Raw genomic sequence first — 23,137 nt, 5'->3', positions numbered from 1 at the left:
ATCCTGGGTTATTAAATCGTTGAGTACTCACCGAGTAATCGGTGAGTACTCACTACTCACTGCTTAGCCGACCTGACTAACAATTTAATCCCCGATCACAATCGGGCTCAAAAACTCCCCGAGTACTTGGCCGATTAGGCCCGATTAGCCGAGTAATTGTGTTCACTATTTCAACTATTTCAATATTAAACATTGAACTCGACATTTCGCTAGTTCGACCAACCCTCGATTTTGTAAAGTTCTATACTTTAATCATATTTATTTTAGTTGATTGAGTGTTTTAATTGTTTATTGATTGATTGGGTTCTTAATTGGCTTCATTATGTTGGTATTTCAAAGTTAAATTTATTTAATAATTATTTGCAAAGAAATATAGTGTTATGAAAAATCGTCCGATTAATCCTGATTAATCCCCGACCGATTACACTTACTCGCTACTCGCTCTTCAAGCGAGTAGCGACCGAGTAGCGATTTAACTGCACATGTGTTATCTGATTGAAAATCAAATCATTCAACTTGGGTGCATTTATAAAGTCCTTATAGCGGGTAACTCCTAACATAATTCCTAATTCTCCAAAATATTCACTGCATCAGCCATTCTGCCCCTTCCCGTTGTCTGCTACAGGTGTCACCTTATACTCTAAATTTTTTTTTTGTGAAGTACTAGGTTTAGACACACATTAGAGCCAGATTCACAGATTCACCCCCTACCACAAAAACCTTAGGTCCCAACTTATCGGTCAGAATCTCTATACACACCAATCCTTGCAAATCGAAAACATTCAAAGAAAAGAAACTGGGCAACACCTCCTTTAGTTCAACCAACTTGCTTCCTGCAGTGACAAAATGCCCATAAGCATAGTGAAATTCCCTATAAGCACCATCAACAATGGTCTTGTCAAGATCCTCTCGAGATGAAATAGGGAATTTCCACCTAAATGTCAAAGCACATACAAGTTACTCAGTAGGGACTATCGTTTATAGAGATTATCTTTCAAATTCTTGTCACATAATCAATGACAATATAAGCACAGCATGGAATGCCTTAGAAGTCAATATATTCACCAAAGCCAATTGTCATTCTAAACTACCATGTGGTACCACAATGGTCCACTTCAGACAATCAATAGCCATGAATGTGAACTTCGGAAAGCTCCCTCATTGGTCAAAGCTTCAACGAGTGCCCTGGGTGCCAACCTTTTATTATTCATAGGTCTCCCTAAGTAAACCACCTTTAGCTTCTCCCTAAAGAAATCTCTTAACTGAACATTTTCTTTTCTCAAATCTGAACTTCAGAGATCTTGTTTTTCAGCATAGAAATATCACTACAATGAAAGTGAAAGAAAATACAAAGCAAAAGGACGAAGAAAACGTTAAAGAGGTCTCAATGAATATGAGGGTCATCATTCTATACGCTCTATCCATATTGTCATCTCTTTCTCTGAGTTCACTATTCGAGCCAAAGGTGTTTTCTTTTAATGGATGGAGTCTGTAGATAAATATATTTATCATTTTCATAACAAAGAAAATTCCTTTAATTTTTTTACTCTGGTAAAAGAGGAACTCCATTACTGAACGATAAAAAGATTGCATGGAACACATTAATGTGGTCTCTTATCTCTGATTAGATCCTTTCCTGAATATCAATGGTCTCCATCTTGTCAAAACACTAATTTGTTTCTAATAATAATGGAGAAAAACAGGAGATCTTTTCGAGAACGAACGATAAAAGACATTCATGTGGTCTCTTATCTCTCGATTAGATTCTCTCCTAATATCCACAATCTCCATCTTGTAAAATACAATTTTGTTTCTAATCGGTGTAAGAAGATAGTGTTTGACTCGCTCTCTATCGGAAGAAAATTAATCCCAGTCCCATGTTTTTGAAGAAACTTTGTCTTGAGTCCACTCCACGGTCGAGATATATGATTGCTCTGCAAGGTGCTTCGCATGGGTGCATGGCAATGTTTTCCTTTTTCTTTTGCCTCACTCTTGTGTCTTTGTCTGTGTGGTGGGGGGGTGTCATATAAGCAAATATTCACTCAAGATCTTTGCTTATGTCACCCTCTACACAACATCCATGACAATGGTTTGTTGGGCATTCTTTTCCGTAGTCCCTAACCCCCAACCCCTCGATCAAGATCTCTACCCATTTTTTTTTCAATAACCACCACCCTTATAAAGATCTCTACCATTTTCATAATCATCGTATATAATGGTGCTGTTTCAAATAGTATTCATATTTTTGGTACTACTGCCTATATACATCAGTTCTTAACCATGCATGAGCAGATTACTACAAGTTTTAATAATGTAGTGGCTGCCCAAAAACGTAAATACATTTCAATATTCAAATGATATTACCAATAAAAATTACCACAAAACTCAATTCATATTGAAACAGTAAGACTTCCTATAGAACTTGTGTCATTTAGTCAGATCTAGCTAATAAGTGTCATTTGAATGGGAAAAGTAAACCACTCACCAAGCAAAGCCATCACTGTCCTTGAATCTGGAAAAGGAAATAAAAAAATAAAATAAAAAAAGAGAAGGATATTAATCAAGTTGGAGAACACAACTGAGGTAAAAAATCAATCTAAAAGTTATGTAATTACTTTTGCGGTGATATATCCTTATTATTTATTTTTTAGAAAACTGGTATAAATTCTAAGCAAATTCAAAACTGTCAGCTCAATGTCCATCACACAAAATGTATTGAACAAATTTGTAAAAGAAGTTTCATGCAAACCCACTCACTTGGTGCAATCTGTGTTCTTCCAGCAGCAATTGTAATATGGGTTGGTAAGTTCAGTGATTTGGCCCTTTCCTGTAACAAATGGCATCCAAACAATTAATTCTAAGATCCTATTATTTCATGATTTGCTATGGTGCTTGTTTGTTTGCTGGTGTGTTCCTATTTTAGCTTTAGAATTTGCTCTTACTCCTTGATAGAAGTTCCGCATAACAGGTACAAGTTGTATTACTAGTAACCATATGGCATATGCATGAGATGAAATTAGAACTAGTGATTTTCTTCTGTTCAAGGTCATATTTCAAGTCGACTGTATCAGGAAAAGGATGAGAGCTAGTACAGAAGTGGAATAAGTTGGACCACATGACGACATTTAGAAACATATCGTGTTTGACCTATTAGACATTAAAACATATTAAAAAGCTGTAATAAGTTTCGGAATATGTTTCATTATCAGGATACAAACTGGGGGTAAATACTGTGTTCATTAGCTAACCATTCCAAGAAAGCATGAAGAAGAATAAAATGGTCACTATAGGACCTCCCAGATGTCAAAGAACACCAATAACAACTCAACTATATGCATACGCCATATAAACTTACTTGCAACACTAGCAAATCATCTTCACTTTCACTTTTCAAAACCACTTTCACTTGCCCACACATCTCCCACCTGCAAATAACAGAACAATAGAACTAAGGACTTGCACTGAAACCAAATTAAATAAACATAGGTGCAACATTCTTATAGTGGTAGTACGAGTGCGTACCTGTTCAAGGTTTTAGGTGCTCTATGAAGAAGCTTCTTATAAAGGCCCAATGTTGCATGACTACACGTACAACAAAAAAAACACATGATTAGACAAAAAATGCAAATGAACATCCTAAAAAACGAAGTGGGCAGGATTGATAGACAAACCTGCATTGGGCAGCGATCTTTCCTTTGCCCATCTTTAAGTCATTCTTAACAACCAAAACCATTTTAAAATCTTCCAAAATCTCAGCAAGCTTTTCAACCTCCACAAGACTTGACTTCAAATTCTTATTTGTAGTATTATTATTACTCCTCGTTGCTTCCTTCTTAGTAAGCCCCGGAAAGGTAAGTGAAGCAGTTTTCTAATAGGAGCAGCAGCAGCAGCAGCAGAAGTACCTAGGATGTATCCAATTGCAATGCAACCCGCTGCCCCAACAAGAATGGCACTCAACCAGGACACATCCATTTTTATTATTCCTTTAATCTAACTGCAACCACGCGTCCCTCTCTTTTCACATCACACCAAGTGGAGTTAACCTGCAAAACTATTTATCACTACATGTAAATTTTAAAATTAAAATCCGTTAATAGTTCGGAGATGTTACCTGATATATATAATAATAATAAAGCACGCGGCTGGTTGGGCTGGCCGTGGGTTTCAGACTTTCGAGTATGTGCCTGCTTGCTACTTATTTGGACTCGTTTGCCGTTTTGCTTTCACCAATTTTGAAGTACAACAAAAATTTTGGATTTGCAAAGAGCAATATCCTAGATATGCATACTGAGTTCCTTCACAGTTGATTCACCTATCAATAGGGTGTATAGGTCTGTCTGAGACTATTTTTTTGTGGCTAATCTCATGATTACATTGAGCGTAATGTCTAACAAAATGCCTCCTTAATATTCTTTTCTCCTGTTGTATCAGCCAATGGCATATTAAGACTTACGAAAGCGTAATAACGCATGGTGCAGGAGAACAACACCCTTGAGAAGTAGAACATTATTCATACTTTATTATGTGTGGATCAACAACCATCAAGGACTCATAAAAACACTTGAAAGAAGCAGCATTCCATTTACCAAAACAAAGATAAAGTCAGATAAAGATAACTACATGTTAAACAAAAGCAATTAACAACTGCGTGCCACAAGATTCTATATAAAACACATTCCTGGCAAGAGTTATGGAAGACCATATCTATTTATTTTCATTCAAAATTACAATAAAGATAAAAGGGATTGAAAGTAGGAGAGTGATGTCCATTTCACCTTTGTGAGTCATTCTCCGTGATTTACGTAGATAAAAACCAACATTAGCAACAAATGGGTTAACAAGAAAAACAAAACAAAACAAATTATAAGTAGACTATCAAAGCATTCCTCCTACAACTATGTCCGCTTTTGAACAGGCTATATTTAGAGTAGAGTCAGCGTCTTGTGCAAATGTAAGATGAGGTAACACTGTTCTTCAAGAGTTGAAAGTGAAAATTGACAAGCACAAAGAAAAGCTTTCCTCTACAGTGGGAACAAGCATCTTACATGCCTATGAGCATTACTACATATTGAACAGAATAAAAATCCACAGAAAATAGACTGAGAAAGAATAGGAGGGCTACATAGGATACATAATTTCTTGGTAAAGGCTCTTGAAAACAAGAGATAGAGCGGAATAGGATATTGAAGAACATAGGGAAGAAGAGCTACAGCTACACTACACCATATGCTACTCTTTAAGGAGAGTGGATTACTGTCAATCAAAAAGTATTTTGATTTCCCTAAGTTGGGTACCCTTTGCAAGGAGCACAATCTGTGGCTATGCTTGCAATCTACTCATGATTATCAGCTACGTGTTCTTTGTTTGCAAATATATAACCCTCCCAGGTTTTAGGATTCGCATAGTTGACGCATCTAAAAGAGGAAGTGCACAACCCAGTTAAGATATGCTAACCAAATTTACTAAGCAGGTGCCATAGAAGCACGCCACAATGCTACAATGCATGTTCCTATAATAAACTAATGTGAAATATCCGCAACAAGAATTCTAATTTAGTATGCAAAATAATACCCCCAAATATGAATTCCCATGAAAAGGGTGATTGCTTATTTATTGTAGCAGTAAATGTTCATGTGCCATCAAAATCTACAAGGTTCAAAGATACATTAAGATCATTAGGGCATAACTAATGGATCCCTTAATCGATCTCTACTTTCACAGTTTCACATATGAGGGAGCAATTCAAAAAACACCTCTCCAATGCACCAGTGCACCACCTATATGGGCCTCTACTATTGCTAATATGCCACCCTTGAAAAGTGTTCAATTTTGAATATATTATATAAGGTGTTTGGGCGTAAAATAAAGTTCCACACATAACTTACAGTTACACAAAGTTACGAGTGAAAGCATTTCATGCAAACAATAGCAGCTTAGTTGGTCAAGGTCATTGGACTCACAATCCTGAGTTGGAACACCAACCCCAGCATAACGGATTGATTTTATAATTACAAAAAACGGAAAGAAAAGGTCTACAGGTGACGTGCATGGCTCGAGACCCGTAGGTCGCAATTACACATGAATCGAAAGGTTTTGCAGAATCCAATCAATATTTTGAATTCCTGCGCTGTGGAACTCCTCCTTCAAAATCCCTTTATACCATTTATCTGTTTTATAAAGAACTTCAAAGGCTGATGTGGCCCTTTATACCAATCGGCAATGCCCTTAAGTTGTTTCTTCTACCACTCCTTTATATGCATCACCTCGTTCCCCACACTAGGGGTTGATGAACGCTTTTGATTATTAATGACCAACTCAACGTCATGGAGGGGAAAGTTATCTTTCGGTGACATGTAAACCAAAGTAATAAGGTCTTCGTCTCCCTCTCCCTCCCACTCTCCACCTCCACTCTCCACTCTCCCTCTCCCTCTCCACTTTCCACGCCCTTCCAATTCTCCACTCATGCCCCCACTGCTATGTAGTATACTAGTTTAACTCACCAAGCTCAAAGATATACTAGGTGTTGAACGCTACTTTTCACTATTAATGACCAACTCAATGTCATGGAAGGGAAATGTATCTTCCAATTGTGGTCTATCACACCTGAACCAAACTCATTTTCATTGAGAAATAGGTAATGGCCATTATAGATTAAGCTAATCCGCCTTTCTTGCGGTGACTTATTAAATGAGACTTATACCACGACAATAGTACACCATAAATACCCACAATAATCATCTCTATAGTATTTTCCTTTCTACAAATTGTCCCTCACAAAAACCAAACTAACTAATAAACCATATCACAAATAAATCATATTTAAAAATATAAGATTGCAACAAACCTTGTGAGATATTAGTTTTCTCAGCAGTTGTGGTTAATAATGAAAACCCGATGCCGAGGTGATAGTTTGTGGTTAATAAGTTGGACAAATGGATTGAAGTGAATATTTGAACAAGTTGGTGAAGAATAAGATGATGATGAAAGGGAGAAGAAGGGTTTGGAGGGAGGAGAAAAGAGTAAACGAGGAGAACTGAGTGCAACCCTGAACTGGGTCACCATGTTTGAGTGAAGTAATTAGACAAGGGGTTGAAGGAGAATTAATTGGTGCAAACATTATAGAAGTGAGAGAAGAGTGAGACGGAAACAGAGGAAAGATAAGGCAATGAGAATGTGTGGATGGAAGGAATTCAATAACTTGGATTGGATTGTTTTGCTTGACAAGATATCACTAAGAATTTGCCAAGTTGACTTGCTCTTCTATAAAAGAAATTAGGACACTGGAGCGGTCTTTATGAATTCTTCAAAGTGATATTTCGTAGCATTTTTGGCAAGTATTTTGGCAAGTATGTTTTTAAAGAAATCAGTAACTTGATAGTGTATAGCGGGGTTCGAACCCTCGACCTCTAGTATCATCACCCAAAGATTTTACCAACTAAGCTAAGCTAGACACGTAATATCATTTTCATATAGACCAAGTTGGCGAAAATATTGAGATCCGTTATCAATTATAATATGGCCATTCTCAACTCAATGGACCTTTGACAATCTTGAAGCTATCTTTTGCCAAACCATAATTTCACTAAAACTCAAGACTTGCCAAAGTGTGAGTTTAGGAATAATAGCCTTATTTTTGGTGTGGCATGGGTCTGTCCGTTCGGTTTTGGCTGAAACCGCCCTAATCCAAAATTAACAGACCAAGAACAACACCTTATGGTTAACCGATGGTTAAACCAATGTATTTTACAAAACCAAAATTGAAACCTTTTATGGTTAACTGTCTTTAACCTCTTTAACCGTAACCAAACCAATATTATGGAAGAATAATCAAATAGCTTTTAAGTAGATATATATATAGCAACTTGTAATTTTGGTAGTAATATGGTTTAGTTCGGTTATTTTTTATTTATAATTCTAAAAACTGCTGACCGAACCAACCCTATTGGTATTCTATTTTTTTAAACTGATCCGAACCAAACCCAACTCATGCGGTTCGGTTGGTCCGGTTAAATGGTTTTGTGACACCCCCTAATTGTTGCCAACTAATTTTTTCCCGCTGGTATCTCGGTGAAAAATTTAAGAATGCCGCCCAAATTCCAGTTTCCACTCAAAATTTAGAGACCGTAATCCGTGAGCCTGGGCGAATTCTTCAGTTCGCTTTTCAAAAGTCTCCCAAAAAACCACTTACCATCTCTTTTCGCCTCTCTTCGCCTCCAACATCTCCCAATCTCTCCTCTTTGTCCTGCCGATACCTTCTCTGTCTCTCAACTCCTCTCTCATTCTCATCACGGACTAATCTCTCACTCTCGTCTCTCTAACCCACTCTAAATTAATCAACACAGACCTAGAAAACACAAAGAAGAAGGTAGATTTTGTGTAAGTTTTATTCCTCTTACAAATCTTCAATTCAGTGGACTGATTACCGAGTTAATTTAATAAGTTGGAGTTCTTTGAATTGAAGTATCCAGTGATTGGGGTATAATTATTTTAGTGATACTTGATGTTTTTTGATAGTTTTAGAACTTAGGGTGTTTGATATTTTTTCGTTTTCATGATGAGAAGTTTGTGTAGTGAAAGAACAAGTGGTGTTGTTATGGCTGTGCAGAAATCATAAGAAGAGTGGCCGGCTATTTTGTCTCCTGAGCAATTTGGGCTTTTTAGGGCAAAAGGGACTGAGTAAGTTTACCTTTTTATTTTTTTTGAGCTTTGGGGGTGTTTTAATTTGATGTGAATTTTGATTTATCTAGAACAGACTCACACATTTTGCGTAGCAATCTTTCAAATCCATTCTTGTGCATCATTTCGATGCAGGAATAATGCACTGTTAGTTAATTCCCAATGTCATGGATGGGAACCAATTCTGTTACGGTGTAATTCAGATTTCATTTTGGTTAACTTGCTTTAGAGCAAGTTGGTCATGATGGGGACCAATTCTGTTACGGTGTAATTGAGCTTTCATTTTGGTCAACTTGCTTTAGAGCAAGTTGGCCTTTCCTACTACTTTCCTTCAATCCACGGTGCTCGTTGTTGTTGAAGAAGCAGCACAATAAGAGCCGCAAGTGGCAACAAGAATTACTACTCATTGAATGTCAGTAGAAATGCAACACTGCGGGAAATCAAGTTCTCTTACTGAAAACTCGCTCGTCAGGTACAATTAATTAACAATCATCTTTTCTTTGCTGCCATGCATCATGATCTCTACGTGTTTGTGTTTATGTCCCAATATGTTTACTACTTTGTACTATCTTTGCTTGCATTCCTTCTGCTGTTTTACTCTTTGCATCACTATTAAGCTTCCTTTACTATTATGTCTTTTGCTTTGTTGAACACAGTATCATCCCGATATGAACAAGAGCCCTGGCTCCGAAGATAAGTTTAAGGAGATCAGCGTTGCTTACGAGGTGCTCTTTCTTCTTCTTCTTTACACTTTTCATTGTTCTACTCAAAATTCATCCTTTAACTCAGACTCATATACTCTCTTCCAACTCACTCAAGTACTAATTATTTTTTCGTGTCATGTCTTAAGTTTTACTCATACTACTTTCATTTCCTTTGTTTTTCGTATATTGTAATGAAGCCTTTATTTAGGTTTTATCAGATGATGAAAAGAGATCTTTGTATGGCCGCTTTGGTGAGCCTGGTGTACAGGGACAGCATGATGGATCTGATTTCAATTCACAGTGGGTAAGAGCCCATTCAAAAACCACTCTGTACTTTCCCCAATACCTAAATTTATAAACTACGGTAATAAATTCTTTTCATATTCAACTTCGTTACGGTACACTGGAAGGTAAACAACTTTCATATCCATGTATTATAAAATTACAATCAGGTGGACCGTTTTGATGTCTTTGATACATACTTTGGAGAATCTGGTTCATTTTTTGGAGGAAGCAGTTTCAGAAACAATCCCAACCAAAGTCCTGATATCCGGTAACCCTTCACTTATCATTTATCGAACCTTCATCTTTTAACAGGTATTTTAATTCCTCTCTAATTCATCTTGAAATGTTATAGGTATGATCTGCCTTTGAGCTTCGAAGAGTCAATTTTCAAAGGACAGAAGAACATTGAAGTTTCCTGTTTTGAAACTTGTGATCATTGCAATGGGAGTGGTGCAAAATCCAGCAGTTGTGTAAAATCTTGTGTGGATTGTGGAGGTAGAGGAGGGGTAATGAAAAGTCAGAGAACACCATTTGGTGTGATGTCACAGGTAACTTATGAGAGTTGTAATATGCAGATTTTTCATATTTATTTTTTTAGTAAGGATGCTGAAGTTTGTTCCTGTGGTCCCATCACTGAAACTGGCTTGAGTTGTGCAAAATGAAGGGACAAACAGAGACCATAAGAGACAAACATAGGAGTATCAGTAATTAGACTGTATAACATATGCCTGTCAAAAAAGTAAAGACACGTAAGGAAATAAGATTAATTAGACTTTGATGGTTACTCTCTCTGCTGGTGGGTAATATTGGTAGAAGCAGTATAAACATATAAAAAGGCAGCCTTCATACCACAGTCTAATACACGAGTAGGTGATTGGAAAAGACTAGTCGAGTAACTATGCAGTTACAGGTTTTTGTCCTATAAGATGAAAGTTCCAACACAACTGTTTCTTAAATATGTCCAAATCAATTTTCACTTTATTCGATGTTGTTATTCGTGTTATTGAACCTTATTAAACTCTTGCTATGCTATAAAGGATATCTTGTTTTTCTACTCTAAATGTACTCCCAATATAGTTAATATGTGATGCTATTCACAACATTGAAAATTTATGTTATTTACTCAACTTTCTCGTATATGTCATGTGTTATCTAGGTGTCCACTTGTTCAAAATGTGGTGGTGAAGGAAAAATAATAACTGATTATTGTCGAAGATGTGATGGGCAAGGAAAAGTGCAATTGAAGCGAAGTATCAAAGTAGTTATCCCACCTGGTGTTAATGATGGAGCAACAATGAAGTTCAAGGAGAAGGGAACATTGATAAAGAAAGGTTTGCATTTGAGTCCTATTCTATGATTCACATCATCATCATCATGCAAATGAATTAATTAGTAGAAATCACCCAGAGCGACATTCTACCCTTCTTAGGAGTGGACCAAAAGAAAATTATTGAGGATTTAGATTCTTAACTTCTGATCACAAGTACGGATTTGCTACCCGAAGGTTCTAACGGTGTCAATTATTTTCCTAATGATCTTATTAACTTCATGCAATCCAATTCAAAAATCTTCACAGAGTGACCTTCTTCCCTTTGCTTGAGGATTGTGATAAGTACTGGGTTCTCTGAAATGAGAGAATACCACATTATATATTAAGTGTATTCTGAAATTGCACAAGTGCCCTTTGTGCTATTACATGATGTACACGTAAAGTGCTACTACATATAATAACACTAACGCCAATAGTATTGGTACTTCTAATACCTTCTCTATTGCCTTGTCATTTATCAATTATTTCATTGCAAAATAAACATTTATCATATTAGATTTTTCATGGACCTATATATTTTTATGTATATTCTCTATTATCTGAAGTGTTAGTAAAGGGTGCACTCAATGCCTTTTTATGACTCTTTGCCGTTTAGGGTTTAGGGTTGTTGATTGTAATAATTGAATGATAGTCAATGTAACCACTTATTTGCTGATGAACGCTGGTCACATGATTTTCTTGTTCTAGGGGCATTGCAAGTGACCTTTATTTGTTCGTTAATGTCAAGGAAAAACATGGAGTTGGGAGGGAGGGTCTTAATCTTTACTCCAAGATTAGCATTGATTACACTGAGGCTATACTAGGTAGGGCTGGTCATCGAGCGAGTCGAGTCGAGCTTTAGCGAGTTCGAGTCGAGCACGTGTGTCTCTCGAGTCGAGCTCGAGTTGGCTCATCAAGTATCCGAGTAGCTCTCGAGTCTGGATCTTGACGGTTCAGAGCTATATGTTCGAACTCCATCACAAGTTTTCAATATTGATTTGATTTGTTTTATGCATAAGTTTGAATTCAAACATATTCTAGATACAAGTGAGCAAAAATAGATATATAATACATACTAAATATCAAAATAACATGCAGAGATAATCTCACGATATACGTGAGTGTGATTATAATTCACTAAAATAACAATGAACCTCTATCTAACAAGTATTATAAGGTGAACACACTATTGTTACAATTAATATGTGATAAGCTATTATAATTCAACACACTATTATAACAATTATCCTATATTTTAACAAAATTATGTAAAATACGAGTAGTTTCGAGTAGCTCGCGAGCTACTTGATTTCGAGCTCAAGCTTTAAAACGTGCTCATATTTGACTCATTTTTAAATGAGCGAGCTCGAGCCGAGCCCGAAACGAGCCGAGCACCGAGTTGCTCACGAGCATCGAGCCTGATGACCAGCCTGATGACCAGGCTCAAGGTAATTTGCGTTCATTTTCTCTTCCCCACCCCCTCCCCCCCCGTCATGTCCTATAGGACATACAAGTAGTTTTATCAGTTTAATAGGGACAAGTCGGTAATTGTAGTCGAAATGGATGTAATAGCATTAGGGCACGTCTCGGGTAGAGGAGTCAGAAAATCTCTTGGATCAGGTGCTTAAAAAGCAAGAAAAAGGATTGTAATAGTTAAGAAGGCGGTTCTAGTTTTCAAGGAAAACAGAGATAATTTTAAGTGTTCTTTGTTTTTGTTCCAGTTACGATTTTCTATTCACGATTTGGTTTTTGGTTTACTGTTACGATTTTGTGGTCTCAAGAATGTCAATCTAATACTGACTTTATACATAGTTGGAGTGGTAATTGATATGGCCATACGAGGGCGTTAACAATGATTCTAAGTTTCAAAGTTCAAGTCTTACTCTCATGGCAATGAGAATAGAAATGCAGCATATATATATATATATATATTTTTTTTTGCTAAATGCAGCATTATATCTTGTTGAATGGATATTTTTTGCTCTCTAGCTATATAAAGTAATGGCACGATTGATATTTTGTTCAGAACATGCACCATGAGTCCATGATGTATAGGCTATCATTTATATAGAATTATAGATGCTATATGCAGATGTTCATGAATAAAATATGTTTATGCATTCTTTCATCATAGTGATGGGGGTGTTTTATTTTTTTTAGAGAGTTGGAAGCCATAGATTGTGGAAACAAATTCTTTTGGACGATGTGCTGCATAGACTTACCCATCATACGACAAAGATTGTATGGTTTTTGCCCTTTAAAGAAGGTAAGTTATTCTTCTACACCTTTTAATAAATTTTGTTTATTTCTTCCGATGAAGTTTTTAAAATTTGTTTTTGAATTGGGTTGGATATTTGGTAAAAGGAAACATATTTCTTTTGGTATGCAACAAACTTGAGAAATGTGATAGATAGTACTCATGATTAGAATCCCAGGAGTCAAATGAGTGTTATGGGAGACAAGAAGCTTCGTTGAGGCCTCCCAAGGGCTTAAAATTCAAGGTGGGTGGTTCAGAGATTGAAATTCATATTTTCAAAAATCACATGGTGGGGATTGATTGTTTTTGTTCCTTTCAACTTATGAAAGAAAAAGGTTATTGCATGTGTATCAAAACTCCATTTTTGACGTTTGCACTTTGCACCATAAGGGTCTTTCAAATAATTGAAGAGTTGATTAACACATACACCCTCTTTGGTGGTTGTGAAGCGCGATATTATATTAGCATCTATTATGCTATACTTATGGGTCTTATGTGTAAACATAAAATTACATGCTGTCTTCTTAATTCTTCTGGTTTATTGTCCATTTCCATGTTAAGAACAATGCGAAAGTACTTTTTGAATATATATTGTTCCATGTCGTTATGTTCTTTTCCAGAAATGATATGATACATGCTTTAGTGGGACTAAAGGTTTTATTTCTTGTCTTGTTGTGTATTTTTTTTGCTAGTTAAGTTGCTTTGTATATTATAGAATGGATTAAGATAAGAGAAGATTACAAGGTTTCCTAGAATGATTCCCAAGTTTAGTGTAACAATAAGTAGACTACAAGACATTTAATTTCTTAGGCATTCAGGAAAATCTTAAGTAAACAATAGTAGGGTCCTCCCACATATAGATTTGTAGGGGTTTCTCTTCATACAAAACAAACACATCTTTTTGCAATTTTGCTACCTGTTTTGCAGCAAAGTTGGCTTCTCCATGTGTGTATATCATACAAAACTTGAGTTTCATCCGACATAGCTTTCACCTTGTATCAATCTCTAGTTCCTAAGGGATCATAATTGAACCGAATGCACAACCAAAGAGTCAAACTCTACCCACACTGATACTCGCCCTTTCTCTATAGCAAGTTCAATATTTTCAAGTATAGCCACGACCTCAGCTCGAAACTTACTAGTAACCCCCAATCCATTGCTCCCATCGTCCCATTTTTTTGGTTTGTTGAGACCATTTTATATGATATTTTTTATTTAGAATTAGATAATTGGAAACACCACTCATTTATTATATAAAGAAAAGAAGTGAGTGCACATCCTCAAATATAGATCAATTCAACTTTTCGAAGTGAAGGAAATTCTTCCCTAATTTTTTTTTCGAACTGGGTGTCTAGGCTAGCTTACACGCACCTCGACTAATCCCGGGGCCCTAGTTGGAAATTTGACCAGGTACTGCCTCACCAGTGGCCTTGAGGGGAATCGAACTGGTGACCATTGGAGAGCAAACCCAAGGCCAAACCAACGGTGCTACCCCTTAAGGTAAAGCTAGAAAACTGTTAAAAGAAAATCAGTATATTGCTTATTCATGTTTTTCCTAATAAGCAAAAGATATTAATTCTTAAAACCAAAAAAGATTACAGTCCTGCCCCAAGGCCTCATAACCACCCCCACCCACAATACTACAAGTGCAGTAACCAGTACAAACCAACGAGATAACACTTATGACCCAAACCCCAGTCTCTGCATTCTAGCTCCCTCAGCTTAGAAACTGGAATCATAAATCAGTGAATTTGCAACTGGAATCATAAACCAGTGAATTTCCAACTGGAATAAAGTAAAAACGTCCCTTACGTCACGGTGCAAAATGACTAGATTATAACTCCTGAATCCTGATATTAGTTAAATTACAAAGTTGTCCAGAATTGAAATGAAAAACCAGTAACAAGGTCCCATAAAAGAAAAAAAAAATTGTTGTCCATCAACAAGACAACTAGACTCTCAAAACTAGGGCTGTCAATGGATTCCCTGGATCATAGTGAGGGTGATCTAAGATACACTCTGATCCTAACACAATAAGAACTTGTAGTTTGTACAATCCAAATACAATCTGATCAAAACAGGATCAGAATCTACAGATAAGCATAGCTCTGAACCAATTTTTTACATATTTAGTTTACTAAAGAGAATGGGTCAGTATGGAGTGGATTAAGGTTGATTTGAATTTGATCCCTTAATGAATGGACAAATTCACAATAGATCCAAATCCGAGCCAAGAACCAAATATGTTGATCCAAACCAAACTTTACAAGATTTGATTTATGGGGCCACAAATTGAAACAGTGTACCACATTACCCACTACTGAGGAATTTTAAAGAAGATACATTATAAGTTTCCTTAGGCTGAGTCCAATGGCTCCATATCCCTTTAAAAGTAGTGTTAAAGTTAATAAAGTAGAGCTAAAGTCAACAAAATAGAGCTAAAGTCAACATATTTTACTCTCTATTATTATTTTTCTATGTATATATACAAAGGATTCTACTCTCTATCTCTATTTTACTCTCTATATATAGAGAGTAGAGATAGAGAGTAGAATCCTTTGTATATATAAAGAGGAAATTAATGATAGAGAGTAAAATCTGTTGACTTTAGCTCTATTTTTAAAGGGATAGGGAGCCATTGGACTCAGCCTTACATTAAACTGTTCATATTCAAAAATTTGCGTGTACTTTTGAACATATTGGCAGACTACTATAGTTTTCTCTATAAAGGTTATAAATAAAGCGAGTAGCTCTCACGGGTTTGCAATCTTTGCATTAATTTCTAAGTGTGTTTCTTCCTGGTTATGGATTCTTCTTCTTTTTTCTTTCTTTTTGTTGTGGATTGAAAAATTGATCTTCTCTTTATTCAATGGTGTGTAATTTTCAAATCTTAGAGTGTTACTGCAGTTCTTTATGGATGTTTGGTAATTCTTACAATTTCTTTTCCGATTCATTTCCAGATGTGATTGAACTTACCCAGTGTTTTCATATGCTCATCACTATAGATTGAAAAGGCATTTATGGACACGAAAACAGGAGAAGGGGAGGAGCCACACTGTAGTTTGAACAATGACAGAATTAGCAGAAAAGCTTATTTCAGAAACTGCTTCGTCTAAATCCAAATTTTGCTAGGAAGGGTAAAGCAGAAAAACAATTGCCATCTGATTCCAAGCAACAACTTATCAGTAAAAGATGCATACAGCAGTCATTACTTCAAAGCGAACACATAGCAGACCATAGAATCCCCAAATATCTACGTTTTGTAAATCTGGATGAGAAATTTCTCCAGCATTGCTTGGATTTGGTAGAATTTAGAGCAGCCAACTCTTTAAGTATGATATGTAGTCCAGCAGTACCATGCAATGTTGCTGTGAACCTGAGGTCTTCAAAGCAGGTTTTCTATGACAACCATTTGGAGCCACATCGAAACATGAGAAGAAATAGAAGTGATTTGGGTAATTTTGTTGTTCATTGCCCATCAGCAACCCGGAGTGGACAGTGGATTTTGAAAACTGTTGATGAGAATGAGTGTGGGAAAAATGTATTGAACGATTCATTACTTTGCCATTTAGGGGCTTTAGGTAGTAATGTGATGGGGATAGTGGGACTGATTGATGTTAAAGCAACAAAAGACTCCAGTTTTATGAGCTTTCCTTCTAGACCCAGTCTTAGGTCACTGCAGAAGCCAGAGACAGGAACAGTGTATGTTGAGAATCCAAGAAGTGGATTGAAATCATTAAATAAACACATTTTTGCTATCTCAAATGGTGTCTCTACATCTTCAGACTAGTCATTGTCTTCCTCAGCCACTTTTTCTCAAGGTACACTTCAGCATGAGTGGGAGAATGGAGTTCCGAACTTTAAGTACTCGGTAGATGATCGAAGAGTAGTTTATGTTTCTAAAACTGTGGAGTCTGAATTTTCTGAAAATATGCCTCTTGATTGTGTATATTTATTCTATAAGAAAAAGGTTGGTGGAAAGGAAAAGGGAATTTGTGATAAGTCATTGGATCTTGTTGGAAAGATGAATGTAACAAGTTCTTTGACCCTCTACGCAGACTCTGACAATTCGGAAGTGATGGAAACCCAGTGGGTTTTATTTGGTGCTGATGCAAAAAAGTTTGGGAACTTTGCATGTTCAGATTATATCCTTGGCAAAACTAAAGTGTCAGTAAACAAAATGGTAGATATGTTCAGGCCAAAGCATTTGCCCAAGCATAAATCCTGCTCTCAATTTGGTATAGAAAGCTATGTGCGTGAGCATATTTCTTGGGAGGCAGATACATCAAGCAATGTTGGTAGGTTGGGTGCCAAGATATTTCAAGCAGGCCCACCTAATGTTGAGCTTGCTGCCATTGTTCTAAGAGAAGAAGCCCATGACAGTCATCAAGAAACAGTAGTCGGAGGTTGGGGATTGAAATTTCTTCAGAAAGCACGGGTCAGATGTGCTAATACTTCTCAAGTAGCACCTGTTTCTTCCGAGCCTTCACAGAAAAGTAGACTTAGAGATATGGGTGATTGCTCTACAAGCATGAATGTTATAATTCCAGCTGGTGCTCACGGTGGTCCTGGAACCAGAAATGGCGGTCCATCTAGTCTTACTGAGAGATGGCGGTCTGGTGGACATTGTGACTGGCGGTTGGGATATTGGCTGCCCTCTTACAGTTCTCACCAGCCGACCAAGCAAAGAAATATGGACTAATACCAGTGCAGAAGGGGAACACAATTCGCTAGATCTAATAATAGAGGTAATTCCATCTACCTATTTACTTCAGTCTGATTTCATTACTGGTGGATGGTTTCCATAATCAACTTAGAAAAGGTAGCTGCTGGTTACTTATTGTGCATTTTTCATTTATTTCTTAACCAAAACTTCTAGTCTTCTTTTTGATAGCAAAGAAGTCTGTCATTTTAGAGAGAATTCACAGCTCAAACATATCCTAGTTTCAAAATAATCAAGTCATGTCTCATTTGGATAAATGTAGAAAAAACTATAGCATTGACAAGTTGGCTAGAAAACCTATCGTGTTATCCTTTTATGTGCATGAACTTGTTTTGGGAAATATGTTTAGTAATGAACAAAGAGTTTTTTAAACTTTTCTTGGGTGTTTTATATAACGTTTGCAGCATACTTTTAGACGGTGGTTTTGTTTGGAACTGACATAAATCTTAAGATAGTTTTTGGAGGCCCGAAAGTATATTAAAATCAGTTTTTGAGCAATTATGACTTATAGGTTTATTGTGCATCACTAGGGCTGAAACTTTATATATATAAGGAAACCAACTGCTTAAATCATTTAAAAATAGGTACAACAAGTTCCAAATATCCCCACAAATATATATATATATATATATTTGTAAACCAATAAAATCATTTATTATATATATATATATATATATATATATATATATATATATATATATATATATATATATATATATATATGATTTAAGCAATTGGTTTCCTTATTTGTAAACATAATGAGATTTATACATTATTGTTTTCGGATTCTCTTTATTACTGGAGGAATTTTATGCTTGGATGTCGTGGAGACTGTTTTGTGCTCTAGAGTTCCAAGGTGAGTTCTAGATAAGTTCTCTTACTGAAATGGGACAATTATATCATAACGAATGTTAGTTGAACTTGTTGGATATGTTTTCATTGTGCTAGTGTTGGATATGCCCTGGGGATTATATATGATGTTTTGAATATGAACATTATCTAAAGTGAGAATAATGATTATTTTGAGCACGGTTATGTAGGGCAATTATGTTTTTGGTTAAGAGCTACGTAAGACTTGATTATAATCTTGAAAGATTGGATACGTAGGCAGTCTTATGTAAAGGTGTAGCCGCTATAGTACATATTATATATTTAGTTTTTGCGACCGATATATGTGTGCAATGGATGTAGTATTTGTAAATAAATTTGTGTTTTACGTATGAGTCAAGAAACTATATGTTTCTACTTAAACGAGAAACTATTCTGTGAGTCTCGGAAAGTAAGAGGAACTACTAGTCTTGATGTAGGGTTAAATAGTATTGTTGTATGCTTTTAAACTGTTTAAACTAAACGGTGGTCATGTGGTATTATATTTATATGTGATGGCGATCACGCTTGGATTTTATAGAAATTTAATATTTATTAGTGGTGGTGTTACCACGGGAACCTAGGGGTTCCAAGATACGAAAATTGAAATAGATAAAGCTTATATGGATATTGAACAATGGGTATTGAATGATATACCCATTGATATTGATATTGATTATTTGACATTAAACGATATTGATTATTTGATTAAACGATATTTGATAAAGCTTGTATTATTTGATATTGATTATTGGGTATTAAACGATATACCCTCTTGGAGCTTGTAGTGATATTGGTTTCACTTTAGTTTTATTTTGATATGATTCATTGGTTCCTTGAAAATAATTGTATGCTTGTGTGTAAATCCCTAGTCCGCTATAACTCGTTCGATATGAAAGTCATGTAATGACTGATTTTATTGTATGAAAATTCCTCAGGTGAATCTTCTGGGGTGTAGTTAACATGGTAAAATTCTTAGCTTGCTTGATCACGAAATTCCTTAGCTGTATTCTCCGAGGTGTGATTATATATATTAGCCCAAGTGTGGTTGTTAGCCCAAGAGTGGCTGTTGTGATATTTATGATATGATTTAGCGCGCGGATGCATAGATCCAAATTCTTTAGCGCCTGCGGAGCCTGAGTCGATATCCCACTTGAGATGGTTCCCTGTTACTGAGAATGGGAGCTGGTTATGCGAGAAGACACAGATGGATATATGTGTTAGTCACAGCAGTGTGTAGAGGTGCCTATCGTGGTCGCGAATAGGGATATTTGTGTGTAATATTATAATGAATTCAGATATGTAGTTAAGTGTGAATTTTTATAAATGTTAATTAGTTTTACTTGTTTAAAATATGTTTTGTAGAATGGTAAGTATAGTAACCTTCTTGTAGGGGTGTACTATATAAAGATATTTGAACAAGGTAAATCTATTTTATTTGCTGATTAATTTTTTTTAAAAAAAGGACGCCTCATTATGTATAGAGGAACTAACTGTCTTGATGTAAGTTATATAATGTTTTTAGTAGACGTATTAGAGAAACTAATGCCTTCCGAGGGAAGGAACTAAATTGTCTTGAGGCGTGAGAGTGACTTAACTGTTCTGGCATTCATTGAGACGGTTAAGTAGCTAGGTTGAGCAATGAAATATATATTGTTATGATTTACAAGTTATGACAAGATTTAAGTATATGAAATACAGAGGAGATTCTGTCGAAATTTTTGTAGGATTTTTCTGTTTTTGTTTATTTTGGGTTTTGTTTGGTTGTCTCGTATCATGTTCTGAGTTTCGTAATGACTGTAGATGTCATGTGTCTTTGGTATTTAGGCATTACAAAATTTGGGGCGTGACAGATTCCTTTCTAAGATGGCTTGTAATTCATTGTGATTTTCTTTCCCTTTAGTTCTTTGTTTTTTTGTAACTAACTTCACTTTTTTTTCAACCTATGTTTTTGGAAGACTATATGAGGCATTGCTAATCACAATGATTGAAATACAAAAAGATAAACGAAAATTTGAGTGTTGAAATATGAGGGCTAATCTTTTTCCTTATAGTGGGGAGGGCTAATCAAAAGCGGGGAGGGTGTCTAAATTTATCCCAAAAAAATATTGAGCTAAAGCTTTCTATGATATTGTGGTAGTACTTTTTCGGGTTGCTTATTTCAATTATAATTGTAGCGGAAGCAATTTATTATATTGTTAAATGCGTCATGTGACTATTCATAGTTTTTGATAATCTTGAATCATACAAGAAACTTATGTTATTACATAACACATACTTATATTTACGACATAATACTTGTTAAATTGTTATATAAATTGATCTGGCATGGGGATTATTTATTGGCTGCATATATCAAGGCATCATGCTTTTGTTGATGAACGTATGCTAACTCTCAGTGCTAGTCAAGTTGTTGGTAGGTTAAATTTCCTAGCCTACATTTTCATCACTAGAAGCTCAAGATCTGATGATGGTCTTTTGTGTTCTCCTTCATTGTAAATATAACACTTTATAGATTGTGCCATTGATTTTTAGTTGACAATTTTAAAAATTAGAGATGTGTTGTTCTTTTTCATCCTTTTACAGTTTAATTTGGTGTGTTTTTTCTTATAGCAGTTTGAGGCATCTAATGTTAGTACATGTTATGAACACATTTTTATCAACATCACATTTTGTGTAGTACCTCTAATTACTATTTTGTTGTGGTGATTAATTTGGTTATTTTAGATCTTTGTGTTTCTATTAAACTACCTTTTATTGAATGCAATTACTCTTTTACTCTTGATGATGTTAGTTCAAATACTTGTATAACCATATTCTAAGGATTTTATTTACAAGTCCGTTATGGATTGAAGCTGCATACCTTAATAATTATTATGATTGGTATCTGACAGTCCTGTTTCTTCATCTGGAAAAAAAAATATCTCGTAGCCGTTGGATCTTGCAACTGGGGGGTTGGGTTGGGTCTAACACTAACTGCAACTAGTAATGGGGGTAAGTCTAACTAACTAACCCTTAAAAGAATGTGGATTGGTTATATAGAGTTTCGATGTTTATTATTGGTTGAGTAATTTATTTGGTTTAATTGTGTATCTCGATGTGGTGGAGGTGGATTTGGCTTTATTTACAAATATAAGGATTTAACTATTGCGAGTATTTCAATAACTGGGCGAGGACAAGTGGCGTATTTCGAAGTTGATTTATTGCGGAGAAAGTTGCAAAAGAAGAGTTGCACCAGATTGATGATAGAAGTAGACTTAACATGCTACAATTACATCTTTCAATGTGTAATTAAGCCTAGATGGGGCAAGAACCAGGAAGCTAATGCCCTTTAAGCTCACGGTTGGAGTGAAGACGATTCCTCTTAATATGTTGTGGTTATGACAGAACATGTAGCATACATCGGTGTAGTTTTTAATCATACATGCCCAAATTATAATGTCATTTCATATGACATACTTAAGTTTATGAGAAAATAACTAGCGTGACTTAAAGTATGATGAATATATTGTCATAAGTTTTGCTACATGAGCAACATTACAGCTCGAGGTGATATTTATGATCCCAGTATTATCAATTGTACTTAGATTGATTTTTTCTTGGTAAAACAATTTATTTATTATGTGTCATATAGCAATAAGGGCAGTTGACATTAGAATATGCCCATTTTTGTTGCATTATACGTTTTTTTTTTGCTAAAGGAAACTTGATGTGTCATTAAAATAAGAAGGAAAAGCTAGGGTGTTGAGGATCAACATATGAAAAAGTAACACCAAAATTATGTTAGTGTCTTGTTTTTTCAATTTAGTGTTATGAGACCAAACTTGGTGTGGCATTAACAAAGGTTGTACTTATGTGATTACAAATTGCATAATATAAGTATGTGCCATTCCAAATGATATATAGGTACTTAGCGTCTTTAGGTGGAGGCAAATACATGAGTTTGCCTTTACCAATTCGGAATTTATCAAAATTCCATACCTAGGTAGAGGCAAATCTAGCCTCAAACCACTCTATTCGCATCTGTATTTGCAAATTTGACATTTCATTTGCTGATATGGCGCGACTTTGGCAATGTCGTGTGGGTATTCTTTTGACTTTTCAACTTATAGGGGCGACTTTGGGACTGTCGCGAGGGTTTTCTTTCAATAAACTATTGCCACTTTTTTGGCCAAAAGAATTTTTAAATAATTAAAAAACTAACTTGGGGCCCACTTTTAACAAAAAATAATTATAAAATAAAATTGGGTCCCACACTTTATTTCATTTGGTTGCTACCACCTAGAGTTGGAGACGGTTTGTGAGTGACTATTTAT

The 23,137-nt window shown here is 35.6% G+C and overlaps 2 protein-coding genes, 1 long non-coding RNA gene and 1 pseudogene across 9 annotated transcripts; 2 read left to right on the top strand and 2 right to left on the bottom strand.

Annotated features, from left to right (window-relative positions):
- Positions 1 to 2,701: 2,701 nt before the first annotated feature.
- Positions 2,702 to 3,847, bottom strand: LOC147494852 (uncharacterized; the record flags this gene model as incomplete). Its single annotated transcript, XM_086568264.1, has 4 exons — positions 2,702 to 2,827; positions 3,356 to 3,425; positions 3,523 to 3,582; positions 3,672 to 3,847. Coding segments are annotated over 4 exons (432 nt in total), but the record flags the coding sequence as incomplete, so codon positions are not given.
- A 1-nt stretch (position 3,848) lies between these two features.
- LOC147494851 (uncharacterized) lies at positions 3,849 to 4,648 on the bottom strand. The gene is made up of 3 exons (XR_015198799.1): positions 4,517 to 4,648; positions 4,112 to 4,419; positions 3,849 to 4,043 (listed from the first exon to the last, which is right to left on the bottom strand). It is a non-coding gene; the product is annotated as an uncharacterized LOC147494851 (long non-coding RNA).
- Positions 4,649 to 8,082: 3,434 nt separating this feature from the next.
- LOC147494849 (uncharacterized) lies at positions 8,083 to 22,443 on the top strand. 7 transcript variants are annotated; one of them, XM_086569337.1, is made up of 11 exons: positions 8,083 to 8,376; positions 8,606 to 8,676; positions 8,812 to 9,148; positions 9,333 to 9,401; positions 9,589 to 9,684; positions 9,833 to 9,933; positions 10,018 to 10,213; positions 10,822 to 10,996; positions 13,135 to 13,240; positions 16,192 to 17,979; positions 19,760 to 22,443. In XM_086569337.1, exons 4-9 carry the CDS (start codon positions 9,345 to 9,347, stop codon positions 13,149 to 13,151), a joined length of 642 nt encoding a protein of 213 aa, XP_086425463.1. In that variant the 5' UTR covers positions 8,083 to 8,376; positions 8,606 to 8,676; positions 8,812 to 9,148; positions 9,333 to 9,344; the 3' UTR covers positions 13,152 to 13,240; positions 16,192 to 17,979; positions 19,760 to 22,443. The 7 variants fall into 7 exon arrangements, with proteins under 7 accessions (XP_086425463.1, XP_086425464.1, XP_086425465.1 ...); XM_086569336.1 differs by having other exon boundaries at positions 8,084 to 8,365; positions 16,237 to 17,979; XM_086569333.1 differs by having other exon boundaries at positions 8,084 to 8,376; positions 16,237 to 17,979.
- LOC147494850 (uncharacterized) lies at positions 16,566 to 18,366 on the top strand (annotated as a pseudogene).
- Positions 22,444 to 23,137: the final 694 nt, after the last annotated feature.

Source organism: Coptis chinensis, chromosome 6, assembly GCF_015680905.1.
Source record: "Coptis chinensis isolate HL-2020 chromosome 6, ASM1568090v1, whole genome shotgun sequence".
Taxonomy (NCBI): Eukaryota; Viridiplantae; Streptophyta; class Magnoliopsida; order Ranunculales; family Ranunculaceae; genus Coptis; species Coptis chinensis.
The sequence above is the reverse complement of the archived record's forward strand: the minus strand, read 5'-3'. Positions and strand labels throughout refer to the sequence as shown.